This window comes from Parus major, chromosome 9 (assembly GCF_001522545.3).
Source record: "Parus major isolate Abel chromosome 9, Parus_major1.1, whole genome shotgun sequence".
Taxonomy (NCBI): domain Eukaryota; kingdom Metazoa; phylum Chordata; class Aves; order Passeriformes; family Paridae; genus Parus; species Parus major.
The window spans coordinates 4,288,654-4,314,193 of record NC_031778.1 but is presented as its reverse complement, the minus strand read 5'-3'; the positions used below and the strand labels follow the sequence as shown (position 1 = coordinate 4,314,193).

The following is a 25,540-nucleotide window of genomic DNA, read 5'->3' as shown; positions in this document are numbered from 1 at the left end:
GATCCCTGCTCACAGCCCTTGCTTTGGAAACCCTGGGGAGTCTGGGCAAGGAGATGGAGCATGCTGCCAACCACCCTTCATCCACCTCTCCTCCCTCTCAAAACTGCCCTGCTTGTGGTCAGCCTGCCTCAGAACTTTCCCCAGTTTGACTCTTTTTACCCCAATTCACCCTCCAGATGACAGGACAAGCACTCATCTTTCACCTCAAATGAACAAATGACTTTGCTCGTATAACAGAAGATGAAATATTCTTTAAGAGTCTCACAAATTAGTAATTTTGTCCTCAAGAAAACTGACCTCTGGCAGCCAAAAAAGCGCTGGTCAAAGCTACTCATCACTAGAGAACCAACTCTAAAATACTTAACATTACAATTCAACTCAATACTTTCCACCTCCACTTCTGTGTTTCTCAGGAGGAAAGAAACCAGTTGAATTTTCTCTTCAGAAAAAATGAAACCTCATGAGGACCCAGCGACACAGCCTAAATCCAACCCCTGGAGGAGAACCACTGGATTATGGAACACAGACTGGGAAAATTGGGAAAGAAATTCCAGCATCTTTTCCTTCCCCAAGAAATGGATTTTCGCCTCCTTCTCAATCACTGTAAGAGTTGGGCCTTAGGAAATAAACATTCCAAGGTTTAAAAACTATTTCCCACACATTGTGCCCATGGCACATCCTGCAGTTGTGGGACATTTAAGCCAGGCTGGAGAGAGGAGCTGGGAGCTGTTGTTTCCAAGGATAACTATTGGATTAAACAAGGCCAGGGCTCATTCCCTCATCTCTGTTAGTGCTGACTCCATGCAGCTTTGCAGGGCTGCTCTTCTAGGAAAAAAACATCTAAAAATTCCAATATTCCCACCAGAAACCTCTTTTCTGTACCTGGAACATCAGTGTCCTCCCAAGACTCCCAAGCCCTGAAAGCAAAATAAACACTCCCAAAAAACAGTGAAGGGTCACAAGAGCTGAGCAGAGTCACCCTGGATCCCTCATTATTTTCACCCTCAAAGAGGCAACAGCTACAGAAAATAATAAAAAAAAAAAGTTTTAAGGTTATTTAAGGGAAGTTTCACTGGGCAGGGAGTGGATTAGAGCTTTCCAGGAGCAACCACACGTTCCCAGCTGCTGTGAGAAGGCAGCAGGAACTTCAGGCAGGTTTCCCTCCATGGTCAGGCAGGGAAAAAGGCTCCGGGGATCCAAGAGTTAATTGTGCTTTGTGAAAAATCCCAAATCCTTAGAGTAAGCATTCACTGAGAGCTAAAAATAAAAAAGATGGGTCATCCTTGGCTCTAGAAACCTCAAGGAATTCCAGAAGACATCTGTCCTGAGGAAGGTGTGGGCATGTCTCCCCTCCAGACCATTCCCAGGGGCTGCCCTGAGTCCCAGCAGTGATCCACAGCTGTACCAAGCTGAATTCACTGTTCAGGAGCCCTGCAGGAAACACCAGGACGTGGAGCCTGTGCACAGAGATGTATCTGTGCCTTGACACAGCCTGGCTGCTCCTCCCTCCTCTGCACAGACTCAACACAGCTCCAAAGCACAAGTCTGGGTTAAGTGCTGAAAGAGAATGAGCAACTCCTAACTTCCCACTGGGAAAATCTCATTAAAAAAAACCCAAACCAGATCCCTACAGGCTGTTTCAACACTCAGGTCAATGGGGATTTGAAATCTTGATGGATTTGACTTGATGATCTTAAAGGTCTTTTCCAACTTGCCTGATTCTGTGATTTTAAATGATGATGTGCTGGAGGACATTCCCACTGCAGACACCAGCTGGGAAAAGCACGATGAGCTGTGTCAGTGCTGCCCTGCTCCTTCCTAACAGGCTGCAGGCAGAGAAGTCACAGAAAGTCATCCTTCTCACTTGGTGGCATTTCCCTCCCTCAAGGAAAAGAAATCCTTCCTTAGGCTGGATTCAAAGCAGGGAAAACAGCTCTTAAAAGATCCTGCTTCCACCACACATCTGGAGAGCAATAACCAGAGCTTGGCTGAGCTCAGCAAACTTTCATGCTGCTTTCTCACATGACTGAGGATGGCTGTTTTTATTAAAAATAATCTTGAGAGCAAAATGCAAGTTACATTAAAAAAGGGGGGGAAATGCAGCTGTACAAATCCCTGAGAGCAGGGATCTATGGACAGCACTGTGCTCCAGCACTGGAGCCATGGAAACTGCACTGAAACCCAACAATGCTCTTCAGGCCCCGCTGTGAAAATGTTGCTAATGAGGGTCCTCGCTTTTCCCCCACCCTGGTTTTAACCAGCATGCTCCTAGTGCAGTCCAAACAGTTGTGCTCAGCTTTGTAGTAAAACAGCAGCCCCAAAAGGGAGAAATTACTGCTCCCAAATTTACTGCCTTCAAGAATTATGTTTTAAATACCCAATCTTGAATAAGCTGACCTCAAAAGATGGGGCTGCTCTTGGGTTTAGTCTCAGGCAGGTACGTGCAAGGGACGAGCAAGTTCACACAAGACTTAGGATTTACCAAGGACTTGCAACTTGCAGCCGTGAAGGCACAATCAGCCAAAGCCCTGCTCTCCTGTGAGTATCAAAATCCTGAGAGTCCTCAGTTCCACTAGGCACCTTCTCCTCCTGTCCACTTTTCCCCCAGAAATTAAATGCCAAATCACTTAAATGCAGCATTAGAGACCACCAGTTTAAACACACAAAGACAGAAAGACAAAGATACTACAACAAATTGACAACCCTGAACAGGCTGTGAGCAAACCAACATTCTCCTGTCTGGGTGAAGCAGCTGCTGGAGATGAGTGGTTTCTTCATTTCCCTTTGTCAGTGTACAGCAAAGCTTGTGTGACATGCAGGGAAGGGGAAGAGCCCATTTCCCAGTAACACACAGCAAACACAGGACATGCCAAGTCTTCGCCATTCACAGCTGAGGCAGGAACTTTACCCACAGCCAACTGACCCAGACTCAACCCCAAAGTAAATCCCTCCTTGTCCTTGGCTTTGGCTGGACTGGCAGGCCAACACCCCACAGCCTTTTTGTAGGTCCAGTGGAAAACAAAAGTGTCTCTCTGCAGCCTTGGAGGCCAAGAGGCACCATGGATCTCATCCCAAGTGCTCCAAGAGCTGTCGGAACCTGGTGCCATCGCTCCCGTGGTCCGACGCTGATCAGCGGCAACGGAGCAAAGGCAGCAGACAGCAGGACAGCTCAATTCCCATGGATCCTGTGCCACAACATTTACAGGCAGGATACTGAATGGCAGCCATGGTGCAACAAAGCAGAACTGCTGGGAACAGCTCCTCCATCATCACCACATGGCCAGAGGTTACTGGGCCCATCAGTCCCACCCCAGCACTGGTGAACGGAGAGGGGAAGAAGAGGATGGGCCAGGCTGGTGTTTGCTTTGCTCCCTTCGCATGGAGGGCGAGGGATCTCTTCCACAGTGGGTGAAAAGGGTGTTTGGGAGCTCCTCTCCTCCCATCAGCTATCCAGAGCTTTTCTGGGAGGCACAGACATCCGCCAGCAGTGGATGTCAGCAAGGAAAGCGTGTGGTGATCCCAAGGCTGGTACTGACAATGATGAAAAATAAAATTTTAAAAGAAACAGGCTGGTATAGCATAAGATTATATCCACTGTCATTAAAGCATTCATAAGAAGCTTAGTTCCAAATACATTCTGTTAATCTCAATAAAACACCGACACATGAACTCTTTCAGATACTCTTGTCTTCAAAGGTATAAACTCATGACAGGGAAAAGGGGGGAAAAAACCCCAAAGGTTTTTTAAAAGTTTATTTCTAGCCCTGAAAGAACAGTTATTAAACAAAGTCAACAAATACAGTAGTTAATATTGCAGTAACAATTAAATAACATAATGGGATTAAATTACACAAAAGGCAACATTAACATCTATAGACAGTTAAAAAAATAAAAAGAAAGCTTGCACCTACTTCCATTCCCATCAACAGCGTAAGGAACAGAGGGAAAAACAGACCAGAGAGATTGATTGACTCAATTCCAGCTGGAGAGACCCATAATCACATTTATGCTCCCTCCCCAGCCCCTCTGACAACAGGACCCATCTGCTGTAGCCAAACTTTTGTACCTCCCTGCACAGAGAGACAGGGAATCTCATTAACAATTAGTCTCATTAACACTTAAGGCAGGGCAAAGTGCTCATTTCCACGCTTGTTTTTAATAAGAACTCTGGTTTGTTCTATAACAACATCCTAGGAATGTCACACTGCCTGCACAGCCACACCTCAGCCACAAGCTGCCCAACAGGCATTTCCCAGGGATCACATGCACGGCTGATCCCCTCAGGATCTTGGGTGGACACCCGAGAGGGATGCACAGGAATCCCCACATCTGGATGCAGTTTGTCCCTTCCCATCATCTCCAGTGCCACAGCAGAGCTGACAGCCCTGCACCCACTCAAGGGCTCTGCTCTGCTCCCACCAGGGAGAACCCACGCCTTGGAGCTTCTCACCTTGCAGACACCCTCAGAAAAGCGATGCCCGACCCTCCAGACACAAAAGCACAGCCCAAAAATCTTCTCCTGGCTCTCCTCTCCTGCCAGCCCCACTTCTGATCCCCATGGAAACCTCACCACAGAGCAGCTGCTTCGTGGGGCCAGGGAGATGCTGGCATTTCCCAGCCTCGGAGCTGAACACTGTCCCAGGTCACACACACAATTTAGGAACTTGGGATTGGGCCAAGTTTTGTGCATTAGGATAGCTGAATCTTTGGAAATCGTCTCCTAAGCAAGGCTAAATTGGACAAATTTTGCAATATATGTTTTAAACCATTGTCATTCACCAATAAAAGTGAACAAATAAGTTAAAATTACTTATGATTTCTTGTTTTCTATTTTAAAAAAGCTAAATTTATCTAGATTGTGCCATTAAAAAAATTAAACAAAACAAAAAGATGAAAGAAAGAAAAGCTCCCAGTTTAACTCTGGCACAAGGAGTTTCACCAAGTCCATTGCCAGCAATGGACAAAGAGGGAAGCACTGGTACAACAGGTTTTTTCCTCAGCCAAGCCTCCTCAGTGCTCCATTTGACCCAGGAGCTGGGAAACACTCAAACCAGGGTGGCTACAGTGTCCATGGCTCATAATAAACTTTTTTTTCCAGACAAATGCACTTGGATTTCCTTACCTGGCATGAGACACCTCCTTGAATTTAAAATTTAAAGCCATAACTGTTCTCAGACTTACAGCTAGAGAGATTTATCTTAAGATAATTAACCCAACACAGATTTTAACTACCACACAGGAACAGAACACAAGCTGAACCTGCCCAACAAGGCACCCTGCTGGCTCCACACAACCCCCAGGAGCTGTGAGACCCCAGCCCTGCTCCCCTCCACCATCCCCCCAAACAGCCCCTGCTGTCCTGCCCAGCCACTCTCACCTGGAAGCTTTGTCACACCTTGGCTACCAGTCCCCAAAATGTCATTCTCTCTATATAGATACTGAAATTCTCTGAAAATTACTTCTATCCCCTGCCAGCAAAGCTTGGAAAAGTGTGCAAAATTTTTATTCAGGGTCCTCTGTCCACACCCAACCACAGCTCTGTCTGTCCCAGGCCCTGCCCCACTGGGAATACAATACAATCCCACTAAAGTCATGGTTGTTCTTCCACAGACTCATTTGGCACATTGGTACTACTTGGCTCCTCCTAAAACACTTGGGGAGGCTGAAATGCAAAGACTGTAGCATTAGAAGGGGCACAGGCTCTGCTAAAGTCACCCCTGGCAAAACTCCAAGAACTCAACTGCTCAGGTTGCTGCTGTCCTTCAGAAGGAGGCACTTTTTGTTGTGTTGAAGGGATGACTGCAGCCATCCTGGCTAGCCCAACGTCCTTGGTGACAAGGATCAGAGTGACACCAGCCAGTCAAACAGGCCCCATGATGGTCTGACAGCACTGCTTCCCCTCTGCTTCATCTCACAACTCTGGCATCTCCAGGCGTTCAACATCATCTGTTCAGGTCATGTTTCCAAAATCCTGTATTGTCAGTGTCCTCAGATCTGGTTATTTGTTCTTCTGGTTTCATTAGTACAAATGGAGCACATACAGAACTGGAAAAAAAATAGCTCTAATACTTTAAACTCTGACAATTCCATAGGTTGATGCATTATTTGCTTGGTGGGGGAACGAGGGGGGGAATTACAACATATACAAAAATGTATTTGATACAAAGAAGGGAAATGTAAAATAAAAATGTCAAAGGCACCAGCGTAACTTCCAAAGCCCAAGTCAGAGCACAGATACATGTTTGTGACCACCCACTGCACCAAGCACCTTGTCCCTCAAGCTTCTGGCCAGCAAGTCTAACAGGGGAAAAAGAGCAAACAGGAAGACGGCTGGAATTTTTTTTCTTGCCCTGACTAGAACTGATCATTTGATCATAAATAAAGTATCTGACCCCAACCTACACATCCATAACCCACATCCAAAGACTTGACCGATCATTACGGTTCTACAAAGAGGCCACATTTTTGATTAAAAAAATGTCCACAGAGCACAGGCATGAGAAACAGCTGAATACTTCTCTTCCCCCCCTCTCTCTCTCCTTATTCATCTTAAAAAGTGAAAACCATCTCCATACATTATGATTCCTTAAGTAACCAAGCTGTTGATTCTACAGTGCAGCGACAGCTAATCCGAAAAAGAAATGAGGGGCAAGATGTACCTTCACATTCGCCACACCTGCTGTGAATCTGGTCATTGGGAGCTTCCCACAGGGATTGCAGGTAGAGGGGAGGAAGAGGAGAGGCAAAGAGATCAGCAGGTAAAATTAGTACTGCTCTCTGAAAGCTTGAATCTGTCATTCAAGTATTGAAAGTACCCAGAGGGTACAACAGGAGCTGTTACAGCGAAGTCATTAAAACCCCTTAAAGCCCCAGGCACAGCAAGTGGTATTTCTGGGCTGTCTGGGAAACAAAAATAAGAATTAAAAAAACCCACATAGGCCAGTAATTCAATTCCTTCTGGACCCCGGACAGGGATCTCTAGAGTTGCCACAATGTATTCTGGGTGTCTTCTGGATGAGAGTTTCTTCCCTTTTGCAGACATTTCCCACCCCCACAAAAATCCCTTCCCTCCCCCCTCCCCGAAGTGTAACAATTTCATATATTATAAAGATTTGTAAAATACAAACAAACAAAAAAGGAAGAAGGCTGTGGCAGGATGTTAGCGGTTACTCTTCATTGCTTCTTTGGCTGCCAGGATCAGTGGCGTCAAGCTGGACAGAGGTTTGGCCAGTTTCAAGAAGGGATGCTGCCAGGAAGACAGAAACATGAGGAATCAGTGAAAGACAAGCTTTTTGAATATTTGATTTCCAGCAGGATTCATGTTTCCATGGAGCTAGGCAGTAATGACTCTGCATTTTAACTGCTGACTTGTTTCATGTGTTTGTCCTCATGGTTACAAGGACAAAACGATCCCAAGCTGGCTGGGATCACACTACCTTGCCCAGTACAGCTTCTCCTGGAATACCTCACTTTTTCTGGAAAAGATGAGTACTGAAGCTGCACTTGCAATAAGCAAAACAAAGATCTAAACAAGAAATAATCAGAGGAAGATAAGCAGCAGCTGGCTTTACTGGGAAAGCCTCTACACTATCTGCCTCAGAGCTACTCCTTGCTCTCCCCAGGAATGGCATCAGTGATTCTCTCACTCCTTCACACAATGCTGCCTACAAGCAGATCTCATTTAACAAAACAGCTTTTTTTTCAGTGCACAGAAAGTATTTAAACTGAAAACTAAAAGGAGAAATGGTGGCACAATGGCAAGGACACTGCTCCAGTGCTCAGCTCACAGTGCAGAACCCTGGGGGGAGAAAGGAAACTTTTCTTTTCAAGGCTTGAACACTGATGTCAGACCAGCAGATTATTTTATTAGGAGTTCTGAGGAGGACATTTGCAAGTGGAAGTATGAAAAGCAATGCAAATGCTATCAATGGCCTCCTTCTGGAGGGAGTTCCTAAACTGCTGGATGCTTTGGCAGTGGCAGGGTGAAATCACAGATTCTGATGGATTAACTTTGGGGTATATTATAAACCTTTCCCACCAACTGCTCTCACTACAGTTCCCACAAGAAAACACAAAAAAAGGAAGGGTGCCAGTCTGGTGTGGCTCATCACAGGCTGACCTGACTCTGCCTTCTGAACCTCCCACTGTGAGAAGAAGCAGTCTCACCTGTAGCAATTCTTTGGCTGATCCTCTTTTCTCCACATCCATCTCCAAACATCGGTTCAAGAAATCCCGGAATATTGGGGACAGTTTCTCGGGGTTCTGGAGTTCTGGTGTGCCATTAGTTGCTATCAAATATAAAGCCTGTAAAATGAAAAATAAGGTATAACTAAAACCAAGCTTTAAAAGATGCCAAACTGACCTGCCTCGTGGCAGCCTACTTCTCCTCGACTTCAGAGATTAGAACTGTAAAAATGCACTCATAACCTATTTTTGCTAGTAGCAAAATAACATTCAAAATCTTTTGGCAATAGATACTGACCTTAACAAAGAAAATCTCAGGTTTTGACACAGCAGCACTTTCCATAATATCACAGATTTATTTTCCTTAAACTATCACAGATGCCTGAGGTCAAAGTCTTGTGTTTTATTTACAGGCAGGCAAATCTAAATACAATCACAGCGTCCCAGACTGATTTAGGTTGAAAGGTACCTTAAAAGCCCAACTTGATGGGACACCTTCAACTAGACCAGGTTGCTCCAAGCCCCGTTTCATTTTCTTTTTAAAGCAGATGCAATTAATGAACAATTACTGACAGTGGTAAACACCCCAGTTCCAGCAACACCAGGGTTTCTTACCCTCAGGGGGTTCTCGTTGAGGTACGGGGGCTCTCCTTCCACCATCTCAATAGCCATGATGCCCAGGGACCAGATGTCCACTTTGGGGCCGTAGGCTTTCCGTGTGACCACCTCGGGTGCCATCCAGTACGGTGTTCCCACCATGGTGCTGCGCTTGCTCTGCTCAGGGGTGATCTGAGCACAGAACCCAAAGTCAGCTGCAGGACAACACAAGTTTAAGAGGTTAAACTGGTGTACACCAAGAAGTGGCTTTCCTAGAAGCCTTCTTACTGCTACACATACATTTCATTGAGAGGGGTTTTTGGGGGCAGTTTCTTCTTTCCTCCCCCAGTACATATTCCATATTAAAAAAGCCAACGTGCAATGAAAATACAAAACCTGAAGGTGCTTTTAAGCAGGGCAGAATTCCATGGAGTGAAGACAAGGCTTTTGTCTTCTGGAAACAAGAATTACCCTGTAGAAGAATGGTGTTTTACCCAGTCCTTCCTTCAAGAGTTCTAGAACAGTAACAGCCAAAATAAGCAATCAGGCAGAACACAGGTGGAGAGTGTTCTGCATGTGGTGTGTTACACAGCCTGAATTAGAAGAAATCCATCCACAATCCATGGCTTCTGCCCTGCTAAACAGACTGTATTTGTGCAGCTATTGAGGTCAACATTTCACAGCACTCTGGCTATCAATACAGGTACTACAGCCGACAGACACGGAAACAAGGCTCCAGGGAAGTGCAGTGCTACCTCACTCAGCAGCAGGAACCTGGACAAACAAACCTTTCCACAAGGTAACTACCAAAGAGAACAACCACACTCAAGAAAACGAGAAAAGTCACCTATTCCTATAGCCTTCAGGTGCAGCAGCAATGCATGTCCCATCATGTTACTTTATCCAGCTGCAGCACTCCCACTTCCCAGGCATGTAAAGCATCAATAAGAACACAGTTAAGGCAGCAGACAGATATTACTTTAGCATTGACACTAAGTTAGAGAAAGAGAGAGAGAGAGGGAGAAAAGAGAGAGAGAAATTTAAATTCCAGGGTGATTTTGGAAGTGTTATGCCAAGCAGTGCTAAGAGAAGAGCCAAGTCATGGAAATGCCAAGTTGTACCAAGACCATTTAACACAGAACTACCCCACCTTGACAGCCAAAATGCTGCCTTAAAAAAAAACGAAAAAACAAAAAAAACAAACTAAACTAAAACCAAACTTATAGGAGTCACCAAGTTCCTCCTGCACTTTTTTGCCTTATCAAGGTGTCACAGTCACCTCCCAGCACAGCCCATTTCCATGACAGCTCAGGAAAGCAGCTGCAGTGTGTTTTCCTGACCTCCAGCCAGGCCTCCGGTACCAGCCACCAGCACAGAGGAAGAAAACAGGCAAGAATCCAGTTTCACCCACCAGCAGCATGTGTAGCTGCAATGGTGACACCCATCCTGTCACCAGATTCCCTCAGAGAAGGGGAAGAGTTCAAAAACAAGGTGCAGCTTCTCCCACCCTAAACTTTTGCTAAAGCAATATAATCCCACAGCCCCAGAAGAGCTTGTTCAGCATGCTTACACCACCTCCCCTTCATACAGGGAATTTCTGCAGCTGACTCCTGTCTTCTCCTGTGTCTCCTTCCACCTCATCCTCCCCCGATCTGCCGGGGTGATGATTTTGACTCAGCTGCTAACTCTGTCCTTTGGCCATTTTGCTTTGACATCTCTTTTGCAATTTTGATCCTTCTCCAGCTAACTCTTCTCAGCCACATCCTCTGCTGTAACTGTTCACTTCTCTTCAGCCTCTGAATCCACAGTTTGTGCACAGACACATCACATCCCTAAAAAAAAAACCTCCCTGCAAGCAAGCAGTGCATCCAACAATGCTGGTATGCAAATCAGGTTGCTCATAATCTTTCTTCACACTCCATCTTATAAATAAAATGAGACTGCAAACCATCTAGAATAGGAATATTACTAAGAAACATGTTCATGGCACTTCAAATTCCTACTAAAAACACTTTTTGCTTCACACCATTTTGCCTTAACTCTTTGATTGTTATATGTGCTTTGTCAATTCCTATATACAAGAAAGGCAGATAATGCACCTCTTTCTCAACAGCCATGACAGCTACCAATGCTTTCACATTATTTTTATTTACACACACATGTACAAGCCCATGCATGCATAACCATTACCTGAAAAGTAAGTAGTTTGGTTTGTCATGATTAGATTAATAAAATTGTTACACTTCCAGTCCAAGAAAAGGTACAGGATAAGACTAGACTGCAATACATGACCAATAATGCCCAATTTTTTTGTTAATGGCCTTTTAATGAAGCAAAAGCATTAATATCAAGTCCCAGAATCCTTACAAAGCCACTGCAGTTTGCTGCAACTCTGCTCTTGCAACCGTTCTCATTTTGCTTCACTGGCTGTGCCAGTTACTTCCTATTTACCAACGTGTTCATGGGGCCACAGGTTTGCTTCAACATCCTTCTGGGCCACATGTTCACAGCCCCAGTCTGAGGGTCCCCAGAGTATCAGCACCTGCTGTCTGATACATATTTTATACCAGGATTGATTTCTATTATTCACAGTCAATAGAAAGCACCACAAATTTCCCTGCCAATTCTCCTTCCACCGATTTATGCGCTACGAGCCAGAGATTGCTGGAAAGGGGAAAACAGAACATGAAACAATCGTCTGCTACTCACTTAATTTAACTGATCCATCCATTCCTAACAGCACATTGTCACTCTTTATGTCCCTGTGGATGACCTGGTTGGCATGAAGGAACTCCAGAGCTTGCAAGCACTGGATAGGAGAGAAAAAAAAGAACATTCAGCATCCAGAAACAGAAGTGCTGTACATGAACACAAATTCAAAGCCATGTTCATACCCTCAGCCAGCTCTGAGAGCAAGAATAGAAAAGTATTATTGAAAATAACCAGCAGAGGAAGCTCTTGGGCTAAAAAAATACACTCTGGATTTCAGGAGGTCAAAAATCATTTCACTGTGGAGCTTCCCTATCTTAACAAATGCATCCTTTAAACTCCTCATCACCCAAGATGTGCTCAGAAATCCCTGATGTTAATTTTGGTACATCCCACAGATTCTGCAGTGGAACCATAAAGGATTAAATGAGAGCTTTTCAGGCTGAGGTATCACCAAGAGGAATTGGTGAGGCTTCATGTGCAACATCCACAGAACTTCTACAGTGAAGGCTGTAAAACATCTTCATTCTGAAAGGCACCAATACTGGTTTGCATTGTTTTCAGATGAAAACCTTTCACACTAAGTTTCTGCCCAGAACCATAATGAAATTTACTTTTTTATTTGAGAAAAAACGGCAAAAGAACAAAAGCCAGACTTTTCTCTTTCCATCTAAGCAGAACATTTGCCATTTGCAGCTTGGCACAGATGTCCCCACTGAGTTTTGTTTCTTTAATCTTGGTTTGCTTTAGAAAAAATTTACAAAACTAAATGTATCTAAACACTGGGCAGCATAGTTTTGATGAAGTACAAAAAGTTCAGTATTTGATTTCTTCCTCAGAAAAGCTCATTACTGTCACAGTAAATAGTTACTCTTTTGGTTCTCTGCTTCCAGCTCTGGTTTCTCTGGAAACCATTCCCTGTCCATACACGTTACCATGCAAGTTTGCTTTCCCTCCCCTCCCTTGGGGTGAGTCACAAAAACACTCATCATACTGATGGAGTCAGATGGGCTTTTCAAAAGCCTCATTTCTCCTGCACAGCAGATAACACAATTCTCCTTCTGCCATGATAAAATCAAGCCTGAGCTGGATGCTGGCACTTCCTCAGGGGAGAAACCACTGATAAGCTGTGATATCAGCTTCTTTTAACACTTTCATTTGAAATCCTACTGCAGCCTCGAAGTTATTCCAACTACAGCCTTCTGGAGCATTATTTTCCTGAGAAATCCATAAAGAAAGCTTAACAGGCACAGAACTACAGATGCCACACACTATGGGAACAACTAAAGTGGGACAGGGGACAGTCTGCATTCAGTTCATCTTTATTTTAGTATATGTTTCTTAACATGCTCCTGTTTCAGCAGATCTACTTCCAAACTGTGAGCAAGCACCATTCCCTTCTTCCTCCTGGAAAACACTTCAAAGCTTTCAAGAGTTTTTATTTTTATTGTTTCTCCTTTCTACATTATGAATTAATGTAGATGAATACATGAATATGTAGATTATTTTTTTTCTTAGTGGCTCTGAATGTTCTTTAGTCCAGGTTAAAAAAGTGACAGAAGTTCCTTTCAGCTTCTAAACTTCTCTATTGCTCCTCCTTGAACTTTATCCATATTATTCTGGTAATAATAGTCCACATTATTCATATCTTTCTGTTAACACTGTCAGGAGGACAAGGAACCCCAGGTACCAAACCCACAGACTTTGTTTGGTGATGGAACAAACATTCTCAAACACCCACCTCAAAAACCACTGCAGCTCTTTTCGTGTTACAACTTGCAAAGCCCCAGTTTCCTGAGTTAACCTAATTTTGTTATTTTCTGCAATTTTAATATTGATTTCTGCTCATGGTACCATTCATTCTTTATTCAACGGCTTCAGCAGCAATTGTGGCAATTAGTGCTAACCTGGGCATGCCATAAAAATCAGGGATAGAGGGAGCACCTTCCTTCCTCAGTCCAGCCCCTCCTCACTCACCTCTCTGCAGACAGCAGCGATCTGTGCTTCATCCATACACGTCTCTGTGACCACATCTGTGAGAGAGCCTCCAGCCAGATACTCCATCACCACAAACAATTCATCCCCTACGAGGTAACTGCAAAGAGAAAACCAAAAGCATGTCCCTCTGCCAGCTGGGTGACAATCTACAGACAGCCTCATCTGCTTCCAAGACCCTTAGGTAGAGGAAGAGTGGGTTTGTGTGAAGGGTAACCTCCTGAAACCCTTGGGATGAAGAATCAGCCAGCTGGCTGCATTTACCTGTCCAGGAAGTTGACTATGTTGGGGTTCTTCAGCTCCTTCATAACCAAGATCTCATTAATTATCAGCTCCTTCTTGGGCTGTTTCTGCAAATTGATCTGTTTAATAGCCACCTGAATAGGGCAAAATAAAACAGCAATCTCAAACCTCAGTCCCCAGACCTTTCAGTCAGTCACTCTTAATACAGTGAAAAGGCAGAAGGAATTCTGTAACAGGATGAAAGGAGTTTAGGACAGTTTGTGGTTGGCAAGTTGTTTATTTATCAGCATACAACTTAAAGGAATCCAGCTGGATCAGCACACAACTTGCACCCACAGCCAACATCATCCTCTTGCATCCTCTGCAGTAAGATCCACAAATGGTAAGAGAGGCCAGTCCAGACAGCAAAGGGCATTCAGGAGATAGAAAGATATTCACTCAATTCCACACCAACAGGCCTGAAGCAGAAGAGAATCCTGTAGCAACTCAGAAAATCTAAGCCTTCCAATGCAAGGTGAGACATTTTTTTGTTCTTTATTCTGACCAAACTGGTGTTTGGGTTTAAGGAATGCTGGAAGAGAGAAGGAATTCCTCTCAAAGCCATTAACTCAATAAACTATCCAAGAGAGAAAAGGGAAGATAAAGGCTGACTTCATCCAGGAAATAAACTAACAAGGACAAGTACTACAGAGTTTACAATGGAGAAGAATCATCCCAACCCTATTAACTCCAATACTCTGAGGACGCAGTTTGGAGTTCTGCAAGACAACCTGGGTTGAGTCCAAAACCCAACACAAGAACCAACATCATCCTGTAGAAATGATTGTTTTTATATTGCCAAGGACATTAAAGGAAGAAATTCTCATCATTCTGCAGCACAGAGTGACAAAGTAACTATCACTGGAGGTGGAGCAGATTGCTGAGGGTCTTGTGAGAGTTTGGAATGGAGGTCTCAATGAGTAGATATTCCACAACCCCTCTTGAGCTCCTGTGCCATGCTTAATCATCCTGCCTGAGAGGAAAAAAACTTTCTAATATCTAACTCAAATTTCCCTTATGGCAATTTTTGTCTGTTCCCTCTCTTTCTGTCACTGTGTAGCTCTAAGAGGAACGCTCCTCTCACTGATGAACAAACCTAACACTGTGCTCAGGCATTAAGCAGAGGAAAGCTGAGAACTGCATGAAGGCTGCAGGCCATCAACTGCCTGGCAAAGTGCAAAGCAGCACAAAGAAAGGCCCCCAAAATTCACTTTGCAATCAGTAAGAGGACATGAAATATTGCAGTGTGGAGAGAGCAAAGTAAGAGACAATGAGGTGATGGCAAGGCTCATGTTTTATGAAGATGTAGTGCTCCACTGCAGAACTGCTGAATGTGGTTATTGCTGAAAGAGTATTTACTTATCAGTGACCTAAAGAATGCCTAATCTAAAGGAAAATTCAGGAAATAAATAAAAAACATTAAAAAATATTAAGGAAATCTGAAGTTAAACAGCGACAAATAATTCCTAAAATCCAAGTCCCAGAAGCCCTCTGGGTTGATATGGCCACTGGATGACAAACATGCAGGGTATTGCTAAAGCCACTGATTTCACTGGAGAAACCAAGGGATAAAAGCAAAGAGTAGGATATGGAAAAGACATTCTGACTGCAACAGGGCATCTCATGAGACAAGCTGCTTCCCTAGAGACAGACACAGCCAAGTGTGCAAAGACTAAACAAAATTTTATTTCTGAAGACATAAGACAACAATGCCTGCAATTCTTGAAGGATAAACCATTTTCCAAACTCACTTTTGCAACACCTCACTCCCTCTACTTTTCACTGGAAAGACAAATCTCTGTTTTTAGCTTTCATCATCTGATTACTATAGAACAAGGCACACTGTCACAACTGAGTATGACAAACAGATCTGAGAGGTGATAGCAGCAATGGGAGACACTGAAGGAAATCACTCAAATCCATTCTAGCCACCTACAGAAGAACATTTAAACAAAAAATGGACACAGGAATCTTACCTCCTGTCCTGTTGCCACATCAATAGCTGTGAAAACTGTACCTGAAGCTCTGTGAAGAGAAAGAAAAATGTTACAGCAAATTACATCTCCCTCCATAATAAACACACATGAACAGCCAAATCACAAACACAGAATTGTTTCAGTTTTCAATTCAAAATTTCCACCAGTGTGTGATGCCTTCACTGTTTATTTACTTTACTGTTTGCTGCCCAGAGGGGTCATGGCTGCCTCATCCCTGGAAGCATCCAAGGCCAGGCTGGATGGGGTTTGGAATAACCTGGGATAGTGGAAGGTAGCCCTGCCCATGGCAGGGAGTGGAACTTTAAGGGATGGACTCATTCCCACTCTAACGAGGAGGGATTCTTTGATTTACCACTGCTGAATGCAGGCAACATCTCTGCCTGCACAGTAAGTGGTGTGAGGCAGAGACCACCACCCTAGTGGTGCTAACACTGGCCCACTGGGAATAAAAGCTCAATACTTACCCCTGCCCGATTTTTTCGTATCTGGTGTATTTTTTCTTCGGATCTCCTATGCTTACAATAGTGCCTGAAAGAAAGAAAACAATCAAAAAGTCAGTCCAATCCCACTGCCCCGCAATAGCAGGGCTGGCCTGGCCATGATAGGCCCAAGAATGGGTCAACTCAAGTAGCAAAGCTGGTGTCCCAACAGCCAAAACTCCAGGGGAACATTATCACAGTGAAAAAATCATCATCAAGATGGTTACGGAACAAGCAATAGCAGAAACTATTTTGTGCTACTATTGTTTGATGGAAGCTCATTTGTGACACTGTGATATGCATGTGATATAAACCCAAATCTGTGCTATCCTTGTTTTCCACCCCACAGAGGTCCGAGCACTCCAGACCCGAGCCAGTGCAGTGCTCTCAGCTGCTGCTGGACATAAAGCTATCCAAGCACTGCACACAAAGCAAGGGTGAGGGCAAAACTGTAACATTTCTCCCCCAGCCCTAAAGCCTTTGTTTATCTGAAATGAAGGCACCTACGTAGTTTTTCCATGATGTCTTCATCTGACATCTTGGTTTTCTTTTTCTGCTTATCCCCCGCTTTGGAGGCGCTGTCACCACAGGTGTCACCAGCTGGGGCAGGGATGGGGTCAATGACAGAGCGGGTGTAAATCTGTAAGCAAGATCAGAGACCTGAGTGCCTGCTCTGCCATCACTGACCTTCAGCTGGAACCCCCCACAGCCCTGCAAAGATCCCCAAGCAACATTTTGTAACAGGAGTGAGGCAGAAATTAGACCTGAGACACTTCAAAGCTCCATGAAACAAGGTGCTGGCAACATTACTGACCTCTGAAAGAGATCCAGGCACCTCCTGAACTGAGAGGATGCTAGGAGATTCCACAGCAGGTTTTTCAGTTTTTTATCAGCTTATTCTTTATAACCCATACCAGTTAGCAGAACAGAAACCAGTATTTAATAGTGAGATCAACTTCTATTAAGATCTAAAGGAAAAAGATGCTTGATTGCCATGAAAAGAAGGATGAGATTCTCAAATATTTCCCAGTTGTCCCCAGCTTAAGGTTTTTTTTTAAGGGATTTAATTTCTTGGAGCTTTACTTAATTTCTTCCTGAGCTGTTCATAGATACACACAGCTACTCCAGAAATATCCAGCTGTGGACCTCTCACCTTTTGTATGTCTAAATCCAAAGAGTGGGAAATTATAAAGCAATAACCCTAGAAAAATAAACATAATTCACGTTTGCACTCCTGGAAAAAGTGGGCAACAGAGTGGCAAAAAGAAGGAGCTGGAGTAAGTGGGATCCCTGGGACAGTATTACCAAGGTGTGTAGATGAGGGCTACCCTAAAATTCAATGAACAACTTCTCAAGCATTTCACAGATCCTGTAGTGCTGATGACTTTGTGGTGAAATAAGCTTCCAAATCTAAAATTTCCATTGGTTGGGGTTTAGATAGTGTACATGGAAAGGCTGCCACACTGCGATCCAATCAAATAAAAGAAAGCAAATATATTACACCTGTATCACCGTGTTGTGCAAAGTTGCACAAACAGCCTACAGGTTTTATTTAGGAATAAAATCCTCCTCACATGTTGGTTTGAAGGAAAAGCATAATTGGATGTCTTCAGCATAAACTGACAAAGAAATTGACAAATTTCAATTATCTGAGAGGTCTGTTCCAAGCTAAATGATCCTATGATTCTCTTAACTACAGAACTTCTAATCCAACTGATATTGAGAAATTAATTGTTTTCTTAACAAGTTCAAAAAACAGAAGTTTTCTCTAAAAAGTTACAGCAGCTTATTGCCCAAACAGAACACTTCCCCAAAAAGCAGAAGTTCTGCAATGCTGAGAAATGCAGGTCTGTCAGTTTTACAGCTGCTCACCGATTTTGTGTGATCTGGCCTTGGAGCAATCACGGGAGGAGGAGCCTCTTCATCATCCTCATCATCATCTGCCACAGCTGTTGATGGTTCTGAACCTTTGGCATTGGTCTACATTTTTGCCAAAGTTTAAAAAGGACAGATAAACAAATTGTCTCTCCCACAATATTAAAGATTTCACGTTTTTTTCTTCACAAAAAGAGAAAGTAATTCTTACAAATGTAAAATGAAAATAACCAATCAGTCTATCCTTCAGTTATTACATTTTATTATGAGACTCAAGCACTGTTGCTGCAGTGAAATATGCGACTGACAACCCAAATTTATGTTTCTATTCCACAAAAAAAATCCTGATTTTTATACTTTTAATCTTCATACAACTTAATACTTTAAGATTCAGGATATAACAAGTCCAGAAGACCTGAACTTGTACGCATCACACAATATCCAAATAACAGTAAACACACTCACCATTGGTGTTCCTGAAGGGAAACCATCTTTTTCTAAACCAGACAAATAACAGAATACATAAAATCATCAGAGGAAAAGCAATAAAAAGTGAACTTTGTCGAGTACAGGGTAAGAATATTACAAAGCCTTATTACTAAGCTACTTTCATAAAGAATTTGGAAGAAAAGCAGGTAAAACTGCACCTGTTTGTGGGACAGTCCTTCTCTCAGCCCCCCAACACAGGTCCCCCCATCTATGAATCACAAATTATTCTACATCACTGATGTCACCAGCTAGTGACATCAAGTTCAGAGACAGAGATGGGAGGAGCAAGGCCTTCAGCACAAAACCAGTTCATCCCAGTCCCAGAGTCCCAGCTTGATAAACACAGCCTATTCAAGCTCATTTTGGCTGCTGTTCTCAATGATCCAGTTCCCTTTCTTCCCCTCTCCACTTAAAACAGGAAATTAACTGGACAACGCCAGCTTCCAGTCAGTTTTAAATCCATCTTTGGATATTTGTGCCTCATTGAAATGCACCTTGATTTTAGCACTTGAACCTGATTTATCATTCTGACAGATAGAAGACTGTGGTCCAAATTCCCAACCTCAGTGTCTTGCACACTTGGCTCTCACCTGGAGCAGAAAAACTCAGATATTTCTGTTTTGCTGTGTCTTTTGAGTCGTAGAATTTCAGCACATCTAGTACCGCCTGGGGGTTTTTCTTCTGTTCTAGCTTGGTGATATTTGAGGTCTGAAGCAACCGAGCCCACTGTTCTGGCATTCCCTGAAAAAAAATGGGGGATTTTAAGCATCCTTTTTGTATTTTAAAGGTTTTTGAAAAGCAGAATAAAGTTCTTCCTTCTATAAAAGCATAACACGCACAGCCTTTAGCACATGAGCGAGTAGGATGGGGAGCCAAAGGTGAAAATACAGATCACAGGACACAACTCCTCCAGGCATGCTGGGCCAGATGTGAGAAGTGGGAACACAAAAACACTCAACAGATCAGTAAGTAAAACAGATCAGCAAAGATCAGTAGTAAACAGATTCCAGTAAAGAAAGCAACCTGAAGAGGGTTTGTCAAGGAGGGCTCTCCCAGGTGACACAAAGCATCAGATGTGACACTGGCATTGCAGAAGCACTAACACATCATAGTGTGCTGTAGAAACACACAGGAAAGAGTTCTTTGGCAGAAACAAAGACTAACTCGCACTTTATTCTAAAGCTCTGCCTTGGCTTCACTGCAGCACTGACCCGTGGTGTTTCCTGAGGCAGGAATACTCACAGTGAACTCTCCAGTAACAGCATCAAAGCCAACATGGATGGTATGTTCAAAATCTGACGGTGGGGAGATTTCTGGCCTTTCCTTTTCCTTCTTCTTGCTTCCTGAAAAAGAGATTCAAAGATCTCAATGTTAGAAAGAAATACTTCCCTGTGAGGGTCCTGAGGCCCTGGCCCAGAGACTGCCCAGAGAAGCTGTGGCTGTCCTTGGATCCCTGGAAGTGTCCAAGGCCAGGTTGGACGGGGCTTGGAGCAACCTGGGACAGTGGAAGGTGTCCCTGCCTGTCAGAGGTGGAACTAGATGGGCTTTAAAGTCCCTTCCAACCCAAACCATGCTGGGATTCTGTGATTCCAAGAACCTTGTTCCATTCAAATAATTTATACTGTGGCAGCAAGACAACAAGAGATTAAGATCAAGAGCTCTGTTGAGTACACAAAATCTAAACATATTAAATGTTTAAAATGTTAAAAAGAACATTTTAATATAGATTAAGAACAGCAGAAAAGACATCTTCAGTTCAACCTCAAGTTCACCCTAAAAACACTTAAAAAGTGAGTTGCCTCACTGCTTCAATTCAAGGTAATTAATGCAAACTAAGACTTCCTGTGATGAAGATAAGATTTTACAGCCTTAGAGCAATTACCTAATTTAAATTAGAAGAGGGGAAAATATAGTAAGTACCAGAAGCAAGAACAAATAATTAGAAGGCCCACGTACACAATCCAACCTAGATTCAACTGAATTTATAAGATATTTTCTAGCACCTGGGGCTTTGGATTTTTGTTTGTTTGTTTTGGGAGTTTTCAGAGGTTGTTTTTTTTTATTTTATTTTTCTGCTTCATTTTTAAATTCACTTTAAAATTCCTCTTGTTTCAGTATGGAAAAAGCAGGTACACCAGCACTCTCTTCATTACTGCACAGCAAGCAAAGATGGTGCTGCTGAGAGCCAGGAATCCGTCTGAAATCCCCTCATGCTGGCGGGAAGGGAAGGCCGGGGAGCGAGGACAATACCCCCGAATGAAAAGCCATGTGGGCTGCCTCCAGCTGAACAATGCCACGGAAAGACACGGCTGTTATAAACAGGATATCTTTAATATGGCTGCACAGGGCAGAGCCAAAAAGCAAACAGGCTGTCAGATGTTTCATTAACAATGCTTGGCCACAGCATGCTCGCTGCTGTGAAAATCAAGGAAAGCACCGTTTCTGCCCTATTTCTTACATGTTTTTTATGTGGAAATCAAGGGGGAACACATATATAGATATATATCTAAAAAGTTGTATTCCTCAGGAAGGCTCCTGCCTGGGAGGACTTGACATGCAGTGAACAGGAGCTGGTGCTCAAGCCCTCCAGCACGTGCTGGATAAATCAACCCACTCCTTCCAAAAATACACAGATCCCACGAGCGGGCAAGGCAAGGAGACTAAAAGCCATTGGTCTGCCCACAGGAACAGCAGAGCAGCACTTCAAACAAACAGCCCCAGCCAGAGGCAAGCCCGGTGAGTCATGTGCTGGCAGGACATCCTCGAGCTCCGAGAACAAGGCCACGGCAAGGCCATGCTGCCTCCAGGCCCCTGGCTCCAGATTGAAACAGGAATCCCTTCAGTGCAGAGCAAGGCTCCTTTCAAATTGCACATGGGGGTCTTTCTACTGACATGGGTGAGCCCTAAAAGACCAAAGTCTGTAAGGAGAACATGAGAAGCTACTACAGGTTGGTGGCAGCACACCAAGAGAGACTCCAGCCCTCTGAGGATGCTGAATTTGGGTGCTGAAGGTGGCAGACCTGGGTGCTGTTGGCCCAGTGCAGTGCTCTGTGTCTGGAGCAGGTTCTGCCTTAGCCCTTAAATCCTGCAGAAATGGGTGTTTTACCATTCTATTATTGGTCATGGGATCTTATTTTGGCCCTGCAGAGACAGCAGTAGTCTCCCTGGTCCCAAGAGGGGAAGAACACAGGTTGTATGGAAGGATTTGGTGAGCTGGAGAAAGGCTCTGTCTGATTAAGAACGTGCCTCAAATGCAACCAGACTCTTCCCTGCATGAAGCCACAGGCACCCAGAAAGGTGTCAGCCTCAGTAATTCCCAGGGCAAACCCATCCTCAGGCTGCCCTTGCTTCCCACCAACCAAATTCCATACACAAGGCAAGAAAGAAGCTGTTTCCCAACAGCTGGAGGTAGCAGGCAGACTCCAGATGTGCACCTGGAGTTGCTGAGCTCCAGCTGAAACCGAATGTGCCCCCGAGCATGTGATGTGCAGGATCTGGGTGATGCCCTCAACACCTCCCTCAATACTTTATTCTCAAAGACAAACATTTCTGGTTTTAGGGGACTATTTTAAAGCTTTCCAAAACCACACAGAGGTTCCTTTGACTTCAGAAGTCAGGCCAAGAATTCATGGCAATAAAGTACTCTAGTAAGAAGATGACTATCACTTCATTTATGTTAAACAATGGAAAGGGGGGGGAACTGTCGATGAGTGGTGATTAAATAATCCCTTCAAACCCTTAGGATTATTTCAGCAGAGAACTAGCTCAGACTTGGGACAGAAACTGTGTAATTGCTAAACCTCTTCATCTGCAAGTCCCCCAAAGCACAAGAACCTCCCAAGAGAGGATCCAGGAGCAGATGAGGCTGACCAGGAGGGACCTTGCAAAATCATATGGATAGAGATGTGCAGACAAAGCCAAACAATATTCCTGGATAATGGCAAGGATTTTTTCATTTTCTGAAAAAGAAAACTGAACATTTTTGTAGTGATTTGTTAACTTACACACTGCCTGGAGACATTGTTCCCATGACAAAATTTCTACCCCAGTTTGACAGATTATTTTGTATCTAGTCCAATATATTTTTTAAAGCTGAGCAGGAAGTTAGTATTTCTGTCAAGCTTCCCAGCAGAATTTAAAGAAAAGAAGGATTTAAATGGGCATTTCTGGGGAGGGTGCATCCCAGCCATGCTAATGAACAAAACAACTAACATCTGACTATTGTGTGAGTGCCAGAAAACACTGTGCCCACTTCTGTTCTGCTTACATCCAACAGCCAGTTTTGCAGACTTGAGGGCCAAAAATCCCTTCTTTGGGTATTTATATTAGCCTTGCTGCAGGTCATGCAATTGATGAGTTTCTTCCAAATTAAAAAAAAAACAACACAACTTTCAGATAGTTTCTCTAAGTTGGGTAATTCAATTTCCATTTTTCCTAATATCTTGCCATGCAGGAAAATCTGCTTTTTTTTCAGGAAGACATTACTTGAATTACTTTTTAACATCTAGAAAACACAAACTGACACTCATTTCCTCTAAAATGTAGTTTTCTCAGCAGAAATTCTTTCTCCTATTTTCAGTTCACAACACAAAGTATTGGTAGGTAGATGCTAAATAAATAGGCAGATTAATTTCCTTACATTTGGTACTTTTCAATACCTATCGTCAAAAGACTCCAAAGCAACTTGAGATGAGCCAATACAACTTTAATTCTTCAAACACCTCCCCATTCCAGCAACAAATAAACCCACCATCAAAATGAAAAGAGAAAATGTCCATGGAGAAAAAAGGTGTCATGGAATGTCACAAAGCTCTCCAGCTGTACTTGTACCCACTTGCATTCTTAATTAATTTGTTACTAATTCAGAGCAAGGAAAACCTTCCTTCATTTGGGGTTTAAGTTCTACTTCATCCCTGTCTGTAAAAAGGCCCAAATGCTCTGATGAACCACCAATGCAACAGCATAAAGACAAGTGCCATCCCAGCTCCTAAACTGTTCTCCTCACCTGAAGATGGACAGATTTGATCCTTCCTCAAGATTTCCTTGCAGAATTTACCATGACAAATTCTGGATTATTTCCTTGTGGGACCAACATGGTAAAACACCCATTTCTGCAGGATTTAAGGGCTAAGGCAGAACCTGCTCCAGACACAGAGCACTGCACTGAGCTGACAGCACCCAGGTCTGCCACCTTCAGCACCCAAATTCAGCACCCTCAGAGGGCTGGAGTCTCTCTTGGTGTGCTGCCACCAACCTGTAGTAGCTTCTCATGTTCTCCTTACAGACTTTGGTCTTTAGGCTCACCCATGTCAGTAGAAAGACCACCACTGCTACTGCTGCAGCCCAGCCACAGGCAGGCTATTTCACAATAAATGACCTTGTGAAATAACTATTCTGCCTCCAAAGGCTACACTGGCCAAATCTTTCCATCCTCCTAAAAAGGAAACACACCTACTGCTGAGAGCAGAAAGCCAGATCCTGGGAGCAGAGGGAAACCTGTCTCCCTGGGTTTGGTATCCAGGGAGAGGAGAGGCTGCAGAGCTGCTCACACAGCTGAGAGTAAAAACCAGCCCTGGGGAAAACACTCAACCAAGAGAATAATCAACCAGAGGAGCAGAATCTCTTCAAACAACCAAACTTGTGTCAGCTTGACTGAACCAGTTCTGCCCAGGAGCACACCAGCAGCGGGGCACAGGGAGCCAAGAGCACACAAGACATCGAGAGCAGCAGGGTTCTCTCCAAGTTGCATATTAAAAGTAGTGTCAACCAGTAGATTAATAAAATGCTTAGCAGATTCAGGTCAGGCGTAAGTCCCTGTGCAGTTTTACCATCTCAGATGTTAGAAGGTGTTTCTATCTGCACTGTTTTGTTGTACATGGATACAGGTTCAGGAGAGCCAGGATAAAGGGCTCCACTGCTGTATGTGCACTCCCCATACAGAAAACAGGACAAACAACACACAAACACACTGTAGTATTCATTATAGCAATTTTTTTTTCTCAGAAATCATCTTTTTTACAGCAATCTAGGTTTATCTCCACTAATAATCAATCCTAAGAGTGCAGTTCCGCAGATAACAATATGTAATTTGCATGAGTTTTCCTTCATGCAACAGCAGCTTTATCACTACTTCTTTACTGACTTTTTTTTTCTCCTCAAGGTGCTACATAAACCATCACCAACATGAAGTAACTTCTAAACCAACTGGGTGTTCAATTTGAACCAGAAATCTGCATCTAAGTAACATGATCCCCAGGAATGCCAAACATCGATTAGGGTTGTTTGGAAATGCAATTACTTGAAGCTGGGCAGCAAATAAGGGGTGCTTTTCCAATCCCCTATGCTTGGACAGGATGGACTCTGACATCTAAAGCACCGCTACAACTTACAAGGAGAGTAAAGGAATACAAGTTGGAGTGGAAAAAAGAGGCATCTTACCTTTTTCATTGCTATAGAATATGGAGATGATTTTATGCCTGGGTTTCCTCTCTTCTGGGACAGAGGGCAGGGGTTTAAAGCTGTTGTTGGTTGCCAACTGGTCTTTGCCCCCTGCACTGAAGATAGCGCTGCTCATCCGGACGGGAGGGGCAGGGGGCTTGTCTTCCAGTTCTCCGTTGTCAGACATGGCTCTCAATAGGTAGGGGAAGCCCTGGAAGAGAAAAAATGGGATTTGAATACAGGAAAAGAGCATGGAATACATGAACGTACCATTCCTTCTGCTGGCAGAGGGGAAGGAGGTGTGAATTCAACTCTGAGGAACACAGACACTGATGCCTCCACCAAAGGAAGCAAATCCTCATTCCCACTTCTGGGACATCCATTCATTTGTGCCAGCAGCAGTATTTGTGGGATAGAGTGACAAACATTTCCAGTGATAAAATAATCCAGACCAAATGAACAATTCCCAGATTTGGTTTTCTGTTCACACAAAGG

At 43.7% G+C, this 25,540-nt stretch overlaps 1 protein-coding gene across 2 annotated transcripts; it reads right to left on the bottom strand.

Annotated features, from left to right (window-relative positions):
- Nucleotides 1–3,670: 3,670 nt before the first annotated feature.
- Nucleotides 3,671–25,269, bottom strand: PAK2 (p21 (RAC1) activated kinase 2). 2 transcript variants are annotated; one of them, XR_004498691.1, is made up of 15 exons: nt 25,046–25,269; nt 19,850–19,950; nt 19,198–19,348; nt 18,584–18,615; nt 18,116–18,223; nt 16,751–16,883; nt 16,229–16,292; nt 15,744–15,792; nt 13,750–13,862; nt 13,468–13,585; nt 11,491–11,590; nt 8,800–8,996; nt 8,167–8,304; nt 6,660–7,246; nt 3,671–6,045 (listed from the first exon to the last, which is right to left on the bottom strand). XR_004498691.1 is itself a non-coding variant. In XM_015638135.2 (14 exons), exons 1-14 carry the CDS (start codon nt 25,230–25,232, stop codon nt 7,160–7,162), a joined length of 1,578 nt encoding a protein of 525 aa, XP_015493621.1. In that variant the 5' UTR covers nt 25,233–25,269; the 3' UTR covers nt 3,671–7,159. The 2 variants fall into 2 exon arrangements, 1 of the variants encoding a protein (XP_015493621.1); XM_015638135.2 differs by having other exon boundaries at nt 3,671–7,246.
- Nucleotides 25,270–25,540: the final 271 nt, after the last annotated feature.